Below are 12,517 nucleotides of genomic sequence, written 5' to 3'. Positions count from 1 at the left end.
AGCTACATAATAATAGAGTTTTTGTTGATACTAGTGCCTCCCTTTTGGCCATACATTAACTAATAGCCCTACTGTGTAATAATCTTACGAGGGAAATGTTTGAAACATGTTTTTGAAAAGGAAACTGGTACAAAGTTTATTCCATCAACAACACTGACATTATTTCCTGCCGTGTACCATCAATAACAATTCAATCAATGACCCAAAGAAACCACCAGTCTGTTAAAAAACAAACCATTTGTTTTTCACTGTTTCCTGATAAGTTTCCGAGGTCACAGCGAGGTTCTGCTTATGTAGCAAAAACTGCTAGCTCTGAAGGAAATGTTAGTATGCACGCGTGTGTGCACACATTCAAGTATCGCGGCCCGTGTACTCGACTACATTCCCGAACGAGGTGTGTGCGTAACAAAATGTTTAAGTGCTGAGCAGACTGTTATTCTTCAGTGTCAGAGTCCCCAGCTGGCAACCTTTCCCTGAACCAAAGAGTGTTTCGGAGAGAGAGAAATGTTTTTTGGATAACCACACCACAGTTTCTCTCTCTTGTGCATCCATTAAAAACAATCTGCAACCCTGCACTTAGTGTTACTGGACAGAGATAGAAAAGCTTGTTGTTGCTCTATCTAAGAACATCTCTTGCAGGCCTTTCACTAAGTGGAAAATCTAGGGCGACCTGGTAGCTACCTGGTAGATTGTGTGCTCCATGTACCAGGGCTGAGTCTTATGGGTTTAAATCTAACCTGTGGCCCTTTGCATGTCATCCCTTCTCTCTCTCTCACTCTCTTTTCTGTCAATCTTCAGCTGTCCTATTCAATAAAAGGCACTCACACACTGAGGATGCTGCTTTTTCAGTTAGCATCCACGTACTTGACTGTAGGCAAATGTACTCCTTGTTCTTCTTCTTTGTAAGACGATGGACTAGTAGCTGTTTATAGGCAATTCCTTCACACACCCACAACAAACTGCCTAACGCAGACTCATATCTACCCAGCCCTCCTACATACACTGCTCTCTGAGCACACCGCTGCTAGTGAACACCACACAAAAAGAGGGGTGTGCAGTCACAAGGTATCGGAGCTGCAGGGTCAGGAGAGGATGGAGATCCTTGTATATGGGCATGGAGGGGCCCTGACTTGCCTCAGCTAACCAGATTGCTGCATCCAGTCATGCTCTGTAATCTAATATGGGAGCACAGAGAAACAATGCATTAGGGTTTAGTCTCTCTCTCATACACCAGCTCAGTCCATTTAACCATGCAGTGAACTCAGAGTCATGCCAAGAATACCAGGACTGAGCTAGATAATGAACTGAAAAGGCAGATAGCAACAATAACAATAAGCGGTTTTCTTCTGCCGTGACCCGAGAACGTCTGACAGGGCAAGTTAGGGACGTTTTTATGTCAACAATCTGTGACTTAAGAACCACTGTAGAGTTGGTGGTATAGGGAGTGACTGAGATTAGCATTAAGAAAAAAAAAAGAATTCATCCTTCTCAAAAATGTGACCTGATGAGACAACAAAAATGTTGACCAAGGCCTTATAATGAGATAATGCAGGAATGTTATGAGGCAGCTTCACGTGTGGGGTTATTCCTCCCATTAAAAAAAATAAAGGTGGCTGACTCAAATAAACAGGGAGCAAGTATAAAAGCCTCAGCCTCGCCAGAAATGTGTCCTGTCACCTGACACAGCCTGCAATTAAGATGCGCAACTATCATCGTTGCATTTAAAAGAATTGAGCCGTTTTGGCTGTGTGAAAAAAGCTAAATTCAAAAGTCAAAAAGCAGTTCCTCCCAGTTGTGCACAGCGATAAAAGCCACATCCGTTTGTCCTGTGGTCAGGGCCACATTTACTCAGCTGTCCAACCAGCTGCTGTAACCTAATTCACAAAAGCATCTGGTCCATCTCAATTATAGACCGTTCAAGACAGCAGGAGATTGGTGCTGCATGCAACATTATACAGTTGTGTCTTATTATTATACATGCAACCGTGTAAATGTGTCAGAGGTGAAAGCCTTCATGTTTTTTTAAAATAAACACAGGCTGACCACTGCCACCTAGTGGTTCTCAATCCAAACAATGGTGCAGAGTTACAGAAAAACATTTGTGTTGGCAGAAATAAAACTGCATTTACAGCATGTAGAGAGAATACCCTTTATTTAAAAATGTTAAATATTAAAAATAGATTACTCCAGCTTCATTTGAGATGAGATATAAGGTCCAAGTTTGTAACTAAACACCCTCTACCTACTAAAGGACCCTGTATGTGCAAGATTTTATTTAAGTCAATCACAAATTGCTTAATAGGTTGTCTGAGTAACACATTATCAAGTCCTGTGTAAAACACAAAAAACACTTTATTCCCTCTTTTCATTTGTTACTAAAAATGTCCCAGAGGCCATCTGAAGAGAGGAGAAAGCAGGCTGCAAGGAGCCAAGGGGAGTCTTGTGCTTCAACCAGCTGTGGTATCAAAGCCTGCACACAGAAAGTTCTTTCAGAGAAAACCTCATGTTTCCCAGGAGAGGTCGTCCTGTTTTAGGCTGTTCCTCAACTTCTGGGTCTCTCTGAGAAGCTGCAGGTTGTTGTGGGTGGTCCCACCTTTCTTTCCTTTCTGCTTGGGCTTAACAGGAGAAGGAGCAGGTGGCTTGATCCCGCTCGGCTTCTTGGCTTTGTGTTCCTCGGCACGTGGCTGGCTCTGGCACAACTGATGGACCTGTACAGGAGCCGAAGACATTAGAAAACATTAGACACCTACAGTCCTTACACATTTATGGGTGATGATCAGCTGACACTACAGACACTGGACATACTTGAAGGTCCAGTGTGTAACATTCAGGAGGGACTATTGGCGGAAATGGAATCTAATATTCATAGGTGTGTTTTCATTAGTGTATAATCAACCGAATACAGGAATCTCTGTGTTTATGTTTAACCTTGGAATGAGACGTTTTTAATCTACAGACACTGGTTGCCTTCTGTGGTTGAACTGTCATGTTTCTATAGTAGCCCAAAACGGACAAACCAAACACTGACAGAAGAAAGGACCTTTTTTTCCGCTGCCACTTTCTTCTACACATTCCAGGTCATTAAATACAGACTTCAACCCCTATAGCCACTAAATCCTACACACTGGTTCTTTAAATTAAACACTACATGTCTACAAAGTTCCTTAATGAGACTGGATTGTACAGAGTGACAGTTCACATACCGTCTGCTGGTGTTTGCGGAGTTTGGTGATCTGAACTCCCTTCTCTTCCATCCTGGCGACCAACCTCTCAAGTTCTCTCTGCAGATCCTGCTTCTGGTCGCGATGTTGGGTTGCATCTATCTGAGCCACCAACTCCTGATGCTCACTGACAAAAAAACACAGACACAGATTACTAAATGTGTAAAAAGAAAGTAAAGTAAAATGAAACAATACAAATCTCACTCACAAGCTCATTTGTCCAAGCTCGTCCTGCAGAGCCAGGAGCAGATCAGACAGCGAGCCCAGTGACTGATCTGCTCGTTTGGGCTCCCTGTCCGGATTGTGAAAAGTAGTGGAAGATTGAGAAAAGTCCTTTTGGAGGCTTTTCTTGGCTCCACAACCAGATCTCTGCAGAGCGCTCACTCGTTCACACAGCTGGGGCTGATGGTGCTTCATCATGTGAAGTATACTTTGTATGTTGGCGTGGACTGAATGGCTCGGGCTCGTCGACTGCGACAGGTAGAGGAGATCAAAATCAATCAAAAAAAAGAGGAAACAGTTAATAATTCATGTTTTTTTAGAGTTACTGCAGAGCATCAGAACGGACTTACTGTTCCAGCAACAAAAGGCATTTTTTTGTGCCTCGGGGTGCTTGGTGATGCCAGCTCGTTCTGTCTGGGGGTTTTCTGAGATAGAAGATAGATTTATCATTACTATGTGCAAACAAACGTTAAGTTAGTAGTTAATTAGCTTTATCAATAAGAAAGGTACCTTTATGCTCTTTTTTGTTTTCTTCTTTGGCTTGATGTCCTCAGTAGTTTGGACAGACATTCGAAAGTTGATGTCCAGCTCTTTCTGCAGCTGTGGACGTCGCAATAATAGAACGATTAAAGAAAAATAAAAAAAATGCTTGTCTGCTACCTATCAAGATTCTTTGTTGGCATTTTACCATTATTAGATTAGAGATAATTTAATAGGGACTAGAAGTAATTGACCTTTTATATAAAACAAAAAAGAAGTGCTTATTTTCTAAATTTATTCTAAAATATGTGCATATTTGGGATAAAGGGAATTACGGAAGCTGAGAACGGCCATGCTTACATTTTATTATTTAAGTCTGTTATGCTGTCCGATGTCTGGTTCATTTGATCACTACTAATTTCAGCCTTCAAGATCACTGTCGACTGTTTGGGAGGATCATAACTGACCTGAAACAAGTTGCTACCATGTACATCTGAGAGTTAATTTAAGATATTATTTCTTGGCAATATGATGCAATTTTGGTCAATATGAAAATGAATTTTAACTGGCATGTCATTCCTCCATGCATTGTCCATTATGTTGAACTAATGCTATATCTATAAAACGCCATCTATGCAAGCTGGCATTGCACTGCTGATCTCTGAGAAACAGTGTCATTATCTTGTTATCTACAAACAAGCAAAGTTATTTTTCTCCAGATAAATTAACTTGTGATCTCAAGATAACGGTATTAAAGATAATAATAGCAAGCACAGCCAACAACAACAACAAGGTAAACTTCTTGTGTAACTGAAACTTAAAAGAGCTGATCCAAAAAGTGAAGTGTGTGCACTGACTTTGTCTGCTTTCTCCTGCACAAGTTGACGTTCGTGCTCTTCTTTCAGTAGTTTTTGCTCCAGAAAGGCAAGCTTCCTCTGAAAGCAAAATTGCATTGAAGTAAAGATCTCATCATTCAGCTTGTCATGATCAGCGTCAAGACTAATCATTTGGAAGAACTGTGAATTACCTCTGCCAGAGTTTGGGTCCTGCTCAATTTGAGACACTCCGATTCAAGTTTTTCCAGCTTCTCGCGCTGAGACTGGGTGTTTGAGCTGCTTGGCTGCTGGTTCTGCAGTGAGGCCTAGTGGGGAGGCAAACAGGGATTATATGGCGGCTCTGTAACATGCATACAGTACAAAGAGAGATGTAACCTAATGGAACACAGATGAGGAATAGAGTTAGGATATAAACATAATTTGTTATCCTTCTCTGAGCTACAAAACTATACTTTTGGACTACCTGATCCTCCATGAGAGCATTCCTCTCCTTCTTAGCGTTTTCAACCATCCTCCTCATGTAGTCCAGCTGCTTCTCAAGAACCTTACACCGAGACTCTGCAGACTGCAGCTTCAAGTCCAGCTCTGTTACCACAAACACAGAACACAGAGAAGACTTTACATTTCCATAATGTCCAAGAACATAGCAGTGGCCTCTCCCTTTGCGCCCCCCATCACTTACCTTTCCTGTCAGTGTTATCTGTCTCCGGCAGGCTGGCTGCTGGCTGACTGTGCATTGTATAAGATGCTGTGATCTGCTGATGAGCCTGAGCTTCATGGGAGAACTGGTGGTAGCTCTTCTCTGCTTGCTTCCTCTCCAGCTCCAGTCGTCTGATTTTCTGCTGCAGGGTCTTCAGTGCGTCAACAACAGCTGAAGTTAATAAGAACAAAATTTAAAAAAAAAAGCATACCTGTTAATGGTAGCAGGAGGTGACCATGACAAAAACATTGTATGAGACAAGCTTGACACAAAGGCTGCACCGTACCTTTGCTGTCAATATTAGGTTTGGTCTGAGACCCCTGAGGGCTGCTCGTCTGTGGATCCATGCTGATGGGGGAGTGTGCAGGGAGCTCCAGCTGTCTGGGTACTGACAGTATCCTGTCCGGAGGCTGGTAATAGCTCCCAATGTAGCTGTTTTTGGAGGGCGAGTCTAAAATCTAACAGACAAGAGGAGGAGGAGGCTTTAGAGACAGAAGATTGCAGCTAACGTTAATGATTATTTGCATTAGAGGTTAATTGTTTAGTCATTAAGATGAGCTTGTCAAATGAGATAATAACATATAATATTAAACACCAGCAAATCCTGTACTTTCCCTGTGTTAAACACTTAAATTACTGTCGGGAGAAGAAAAGCTGATAAATACAAACAAACCGTAACGCTCCTAAACGCCTCACGACTTCCGCTGCTAACGTTAAGCGACGTTACAAATACCGTTAATATACCGTGTTAACCCAGCATAAACCTGTAAACCACCCTCTCTGGACGTCAAACTTGATAAACGTTACAAAAAAAACAACAATAAAGCGCCTTCAGACGACCCCGGCAGCGAACGGCAGCGTTAGAGAAAGTAAACAAAGCTAAAAATGCTACCGCGTTAGCCTCACCCGCAGCTAACGGCCGGTGGGCGAACGTTACCTGATCGTAACGAGACTCCATCCTGAGGTCGAGACTCGTTTCAGCTCATGTGTTTACATTTAATATTTAATATTTAATATTTAATATAATCTTCAGACCGCTTTGTGTTTAAAGTTGTTAAAACTGTTTCTATGTCAGCTAACCGATTCTTTCCGACTCCTGTCCGGACTTTTTAAATTTCCCTCCTCTTTGCCGCCCTCATCACAGAGGTTCCGCCTGCGCACTGCTTCCTCCTCCAGCTCCCAACCATTGACACTATATAATAATAATAATAATAATAATAATAATAATAATAATAATAATAAATAATAATAATAATAATAATAATAATAACAATAATAATAATAATAATAATAATAATAATAATAACAATAATAATAATAATAATAACAATAATAATAATAATAACAACAATAATAATAATAATAACAATAATAATAATAATAATAATAATAACAATAATAATAATAATAATAATAACAATAATAATAATAATAACAATAATAATAATAATAATAATAATAACAATAATAATATATATCTAGGCTATACATACACTATCTATCCCCTTTCTATCTCTCATTGATCATTGTTGACTAAGTGACATATTTTATGGATCAACAGTACAGAACAACTGATAAAGTGAATTTTGTGAATATTTCATTAGCTGTATGTTTGTTTTTTATGGTTTTAGGAACCTTTTATACAATATGTCTGTATTGTGTATTTTTTTTTACATTTTTTAACAATTATAAATTATATCTAAGCAAACAATTTCATTTCGTTTTCGTCACACAATTAGACGAAATGCTGAGATAAAGGCCTTCTGTGTATATTCTGTTAAGTTTTCTTACACATCTTAATATTAAGAAGGCCTCGCGACCCCCCAGTGAAACTTTGGTGACCTCTTATTGGGGTCAGGTTTTCAGATTTTGTCAGAGAGAGACACTTTCTGACACTTTCATATAATTTAGATAAAAGAAAAGAGTTAAATCTAATATAATTTCCCTCTTTCTGCCAACCCTGTTAAAACAATCGAGGCCTTCTCCCTCTCCACATCGGAGGGAACATTTTAGCAACATAAAATATAACGAATTGATAATGAATCATATCTTTGTCACATGTTCAAATGCATTTAATCTTTGCAAGTTGGCTCGTCCTCACGAGGGTATTCACAGAAGTGATTAGTGTTTTAGATTAAGTGCTGTGAAGGCTCACTGCATTTATAATGCAGTTACCCTTCATGAAATCAAAGATCTAAAGCCTCACAAAACTGCTGGCAGAAATATAAAGCAGGACTATAGCCAGAATAAACACTGAGAGTCACTCATCCTGCATACAGCTTTATGGATCAGAAATATTTTTGCCTGGTTTTGATTAATGACGACCCAGTAGACTAACATTTATAGTATTTAATCATTTCCAAACACACTGCTAAAAAAACTGGTGCACATGAGTGAAGAAAACACACCCTGTTATCATTTTAATTTAACCAAACACACACATCCCCCAAAATACAGAGGACATACATAACCCCTCAGCATCCTCAGTGGTAGCGATGGCCTTAAATAACATATGTTAAGGAGTTGGAGTTTGATTACGTGGAGACGTGCCCACTTTCAACCAAAAAAAGTTGTTCTTAAAGGCATTTTTCTGGCCTCTTGAGCTATTGTGTCAAAGTGTCTTTAGCCAGTAAATGAATCAGTCACCCTGTAAACATTTGCACAGCAGTATGCAAATAGCCTGCTGCAGCAGAAGGCAACATGTCTGAAGTTGTAGCAGGTGTGCTGCACAAAGATAAAACATTTATTTTCTCTAAAACTTATTTTGGTATTTGTCTTTCTCCCAGTTTCCAGATTCGTACATCTTATGTAGATTTATATATATATTTTTTTGTTAGAGACAACACCTTTGTCTCTAATATAGATTTACATGGCATGTAACATCTAATATTAACTTCTTTTAGACGATAATCTTTATCATTGGCCGTTTCAGTGTGTAGTTTTGGCAGTTTAGTTAAATGCAAATGAGATTAAACAACAAAAGCGACTCAAACCGACACTACCCATATCTCCCTCTTTCTCTCTCCTCTGCCTGCCTTTCAATTATTTTCTGATAAACAAGAGAAAGGGGGGGGGGCTTTTGCCGACGAACTGCATGATGGGAGATGTAGTTCCGACGCGCCTCCCTTTCAAAACACGGATCGAACGCAGAGAATCCAACTCCCAGGAAACCTTCCCCCCTCCCGGCGAGTTTGGGCCTCCGACCAATCAGGGGGCCAGAATTGGCACAGACACGCCCTTAGAACGCCCACGGCCTCCTCTCATTGGCCAGCCCGCCCCGCCAATCAAACGTTTTAGCCGTCGCCTCCCACCGTTTCCAACTGGCGTTCGCTGGTCTGTGCAGTGTCAAGGCGTCCCGTATGCAGAAGACCTGCACCGAAGAATGTGGATAAAGTGAGTATTTCAGAGAGTGACACTTTTTATTTGTGGGTCCACGGTGAAAGGTTTGCCGGTGGGGATGTGGCTTCCTCCGCGCTTCTCTTGTACTTTACGGGTGTCTTTTGTTATTAATGTGTGCCTTGTGGAGAAAAAAAAAAAAAAAAAAAAAAAAAAAAAAGCCTTGACACCAAAGGAAGACAGGGACAGATTGAATGGAGCTCACTTAAATGACAAGTTGCGTTATTTGTGCATTATTTTTAAATGCAAAAGCAGATTATGAGGGTTTGTAACTTCAGTGCATAGTCTGGATTTAAACCAGGTTTATTTTTGCTTGGAAGTTGGTAACGTTAACAGATCAAATGTTCAGTGTTACATTTCTCAGCATGATCTGGGTTTAAATGCCTGTATTCCTGCTAGAGCCCGACTAATACTGGCTGTTTTAGGTCGGATTAATGCGTGCAGACGTATGTGTATGTGTGTAGTATGTATATATATATATATGCATATTTATATTTAGACATTGGTAGACAGAAAGAAACATTTGATAAAATCTCTTGAATTCCTTTGTTAAAGAACTGTGGCGAAGATATTTACTGAGTAGGCATGATTAAATATACCATGTCTGACCATATCATTTATACATTATACAGTGATATCAGTGTGTTAGGCCATTGTAGGTAGTATTGCAAATCAAAAATCTGAACTTCTTTGAAGCAATATTAGATTTTTATATGACTTTTTGCATCATTGTGATGAGTTGTCAGGTACTTAATGTGTTGGATTATGTCCCGTCTGCTTATTTTATTCATAAACTCTCTAGAAAACTATATTTTGAGCTATAAAAAAATACATATTTGATACAGATCTGACATTATTTAACAGTTGGGAAAATAAACTTGTAAGTGCTTCCAGGTGCAAGTATGTTAATGCAATTTGCAACACAAATTCTTTTTACTTACTGGCTGATATATGTGCTAATATCGGGCAATAGTAGTTCTTGCAGTGCTGTCTGACACTGAATGACATTATAGGTGCATGCCCAACCACAGTTCCCCACTAGAATAACATTAAAATAAACATCTCTTTGGGTTATTTTTGATGCTGTGATGTAAACCATACAATGTTTCATGTGTTACTTATTGTGTAGCTTGTTGTAAGGCAGCACAAACATTAGTCCCACATCAAAAGATGGACGTGCAGGACCAGGAGTCTCTGGAGAGATGGGACGGGCTGGGCAGCCGGGATGCCATCTCCAGAAGCGAAGCCATGGAGAACATCCGCCAGATGGTGATGAGGAAAGTGGAGGCCATCAGACCCATACCGACACCGGCCCTGTCGCCCCCAGCCTCGGGAAGCCTTCCCAACAGCGACCTGAACGACATCCTGGCTCACCTTCTCATGCTCTCCAAACGGTGTCCCTTTGAAGACGTCAGGGAGCGATGCATTCGGCTCCTGCAGGCTGTCCAGGTAGGAGATTAATACAGCTTTTTGTAATAAGACCTCCGGTGAGCTTTTTGTTTTGTGTTGCATTAAGCTGCACCAGGCTGTCAAATGTCCTTCCATACGAGTGCGTATGGTATTGTTCTGCTGCCATCTGCTCCTCTCTTCACCTCCTCATAAGCATTACAAACAGTGCGCTTGAGTCAGAACGTTTGTGAAGACCCAATGCATGTTTTGTCAAGTGGATTACATTCAGTGACACAATGAGACACCGCAACCTAATTAACACTGAAACACTACATGAGCCAAGGTCGACCGGGTCCTTCAGCGACATACATACATTCATTTGTACAAACTGTTTCAATGTACAGAAAATACGCAGATATTCACCACAAATAAACTGTAGTGGTGAGAGTACACACATTCAGATGGACAAAATACTGCCTTTAAAGACAAGTACAAGTATACTGCTAATTAATTATTAGTCAAATAATAAGATAACTTAACCTAAAATCATTGAAATGGCCACAAAAGGTTCTTTGAAAGGCTGCAGATGCAAAAAAGATTTGAATTTCTTTGCCAAGTATCACAAATTTCACATTTCACACTTATTACGTTCTGATTTTAAGGATTTAATTGATGGTTACATTAAAATAACAGCAGAATAAACATTCCTTAACTGCCACACGCAATCAATAATAAGGAGTTGAAATGTCCCATTGCTTTAATGTCCTAATAACTCCCCCCGTCCCCAACCACACACACACACACACACACACACACACACACAGATTGCCTTAATTATCATACAGTATATAACAAATACAATAAAAGTACCACATCTTTCTCAAAAATAACATTTTAAAAGAACAATTTCCTTCCCTCTGAAGCACATTTAATGACTTTATTATACAATTTATTTTATCTAATTTGCCCGAGGGCTTCTATTCACAGCCACACACTGAATTTTACCAATAAAAACATCCACACTGCTGAGAGCTAAGACTTATTTCTTAACCAAAACTACTCAGTAACGCCCTCCATCATCAGCATTACACCAATATAACATCCAACATCTTCATCGTTTTTTTACAGTGTAGCTGATTTAACACAATCAGCATGTCCTGTCATTTCAGTTGGTAATTTAAATGCTGTTGGTGTGACCAGTGAGATATTCCACAGGTCTGTTATTAATGTAATGAAAATGGGTGTAATATAACGAGTAATGGGGACGGCTGGAGGCAGACATCACACCAACCCGTGGTCTGTCTCAACCAGCTGCTCACATAAATATCATATCCTTCTATCAGCTAATATCCACGGCAGCGCTGTCGGTACTGTATGGTTTGTGTTTTTGTTGTTATTGCAGATGTGGTCGAGTGTTATTTGGATTCAGGTCACAACATGTACCTGTATGTTCTGTATTCATGTTGTTGTGAGTCCTGAATGAACCATAATACCAATAAAATACATAAATAATTTAATATTCACGGATGATTAATGTTGGTGCCAAAGTATTTTCGGATTTATTATATTTTGTCAGTTAAAATTGTCATTATTTACTTGCAAAGAACAAAATATTGGCTTTATCCGGGCTTTAGTGAGGTGTTAGCTGTGGCCCTTTCCACTTAATGAGACCTCTAATAACAAACAAAACTAAGCTTGACAACTTTTGATGGCCTGACGGGGTTGTTATTCCGAGGAAATAGACTGGTTGGCAGTGGCATTAATTCCTGTTTGTGCGGAAGTGTTTTTTGGAAGATGGAGGAGAGGGGCAGAGAGATGAGAGAGGGAGAAAGCTGCTTTGTGGATTTAGCAGTGCACCACAGTACACACCGTCTGGTATTTTTGAATTATGCTAAGCTGCATTTGCCGTGGGCTTGCCAAAGGGTGCATTTATGAGCCCAGTGTGGCAGCTCATGTCGTTCTGGTCCCACGGTTTAAGACTCCCCTGACCAACACACACACACACACACACACACACACACACCTTTCTCACGTTGTCAGGGATTGAAGGGGGTAAGGGAGGGGGCTCAGGCTCAGACAGACCTCTAATTCCAGCAGATCTGCTGATTAAAGACAAAATCTTTGAAAACACAGACAGTCCTTTCCTCATGACAACCCCCTCTCTTCTAGAGGAGGAAGGCCTCCTGCTTGGTGAGAATAATGTCCTCTAATACCCTCATGGCTTGCAAAAATTTGGCCTGGAACAATATTTTGCTACTTTTTGGCCCCAGTGT

At 40.2% G+C, this 12,517-nt stretch overlaps 2 protein-coding genes across 2 annotated transcripts in view; one reads left to right on the top strand and one right to left on the bottom strand.

Moving 5' to 3' along the window:
- Positions 1-2,135: 2,135 nt before the first annotated feature.
- cep57l1 (centrosomal protein 57, like 1) lies at positions 2,136-6,589 on the bottom strand. Its single transcript, XM_051409808.1, has 11 exons — positions 6,397-6,589; positions 5,746-5,917; positions 5,442-5,630; positions 5,223-5,344; positions 4,951-5,064; positions 4,781-4,858; positions 3,954-4,043; positions 3,794-3,868; positions 3,430-3,692; positions 3,204-3,348; positions 2,136-2,708 (listed from the first exon to the last, which is right to left on the bottom strand). Exons 1-11 carry the CDS (start codon positions 6,415-6,417, stop codon positions 2,502-2,504), a joined length of 1,476 nt encoding a protein of 491 aa, XP_051265768.1. The 5' UTR covers positions 6,418-6,589; the 3' UTR covers positions 2,136-2,501.
- Positions 6,590-8,763: 2,174 nt separating this feature from the next.
- The window catches only part of sesn1 (sestrin 1), a 57,243-nt gene continuing 53,489 nt past the window's right edge, over positions 8,764-12,517 (top strand). Inside the window, exons 1-2 of the mRNA XM_051409805.1 lie at positions 8,764-8,852; positions 9,985-10,304. Coding sequence (XP_051265765.1) covers positions 10,026-10,304 — 279 coding nt within the window. The 5' untranslated portion in view covers positions 8,764-8,852; positions 9,985-10,025. The remainder of the gene's footprint in view (positions 8,853-9,984; positions 10,305-12,517) is intronic.

This window comes from Dicentrarchus labrax, unplaced genomic scaffold (genome assembly GCF_905237075.1).
Source record: "Dicentrarchus labrax unplaced genomic scaffold, dlabrax2021, whole genome shotgun sequence".
Taxonomy (NCBI): Eukaryota; Metazoa; Chordata; class Actinopteri; family Moronidae; genus Dicentrarchus; species Dicentrarchus labrax.
The sequence above is the reverse complement of the archived record's forward strand: the minus strand, read 5'-3'. Positions and strand labels throughout refer to the sequence as shown.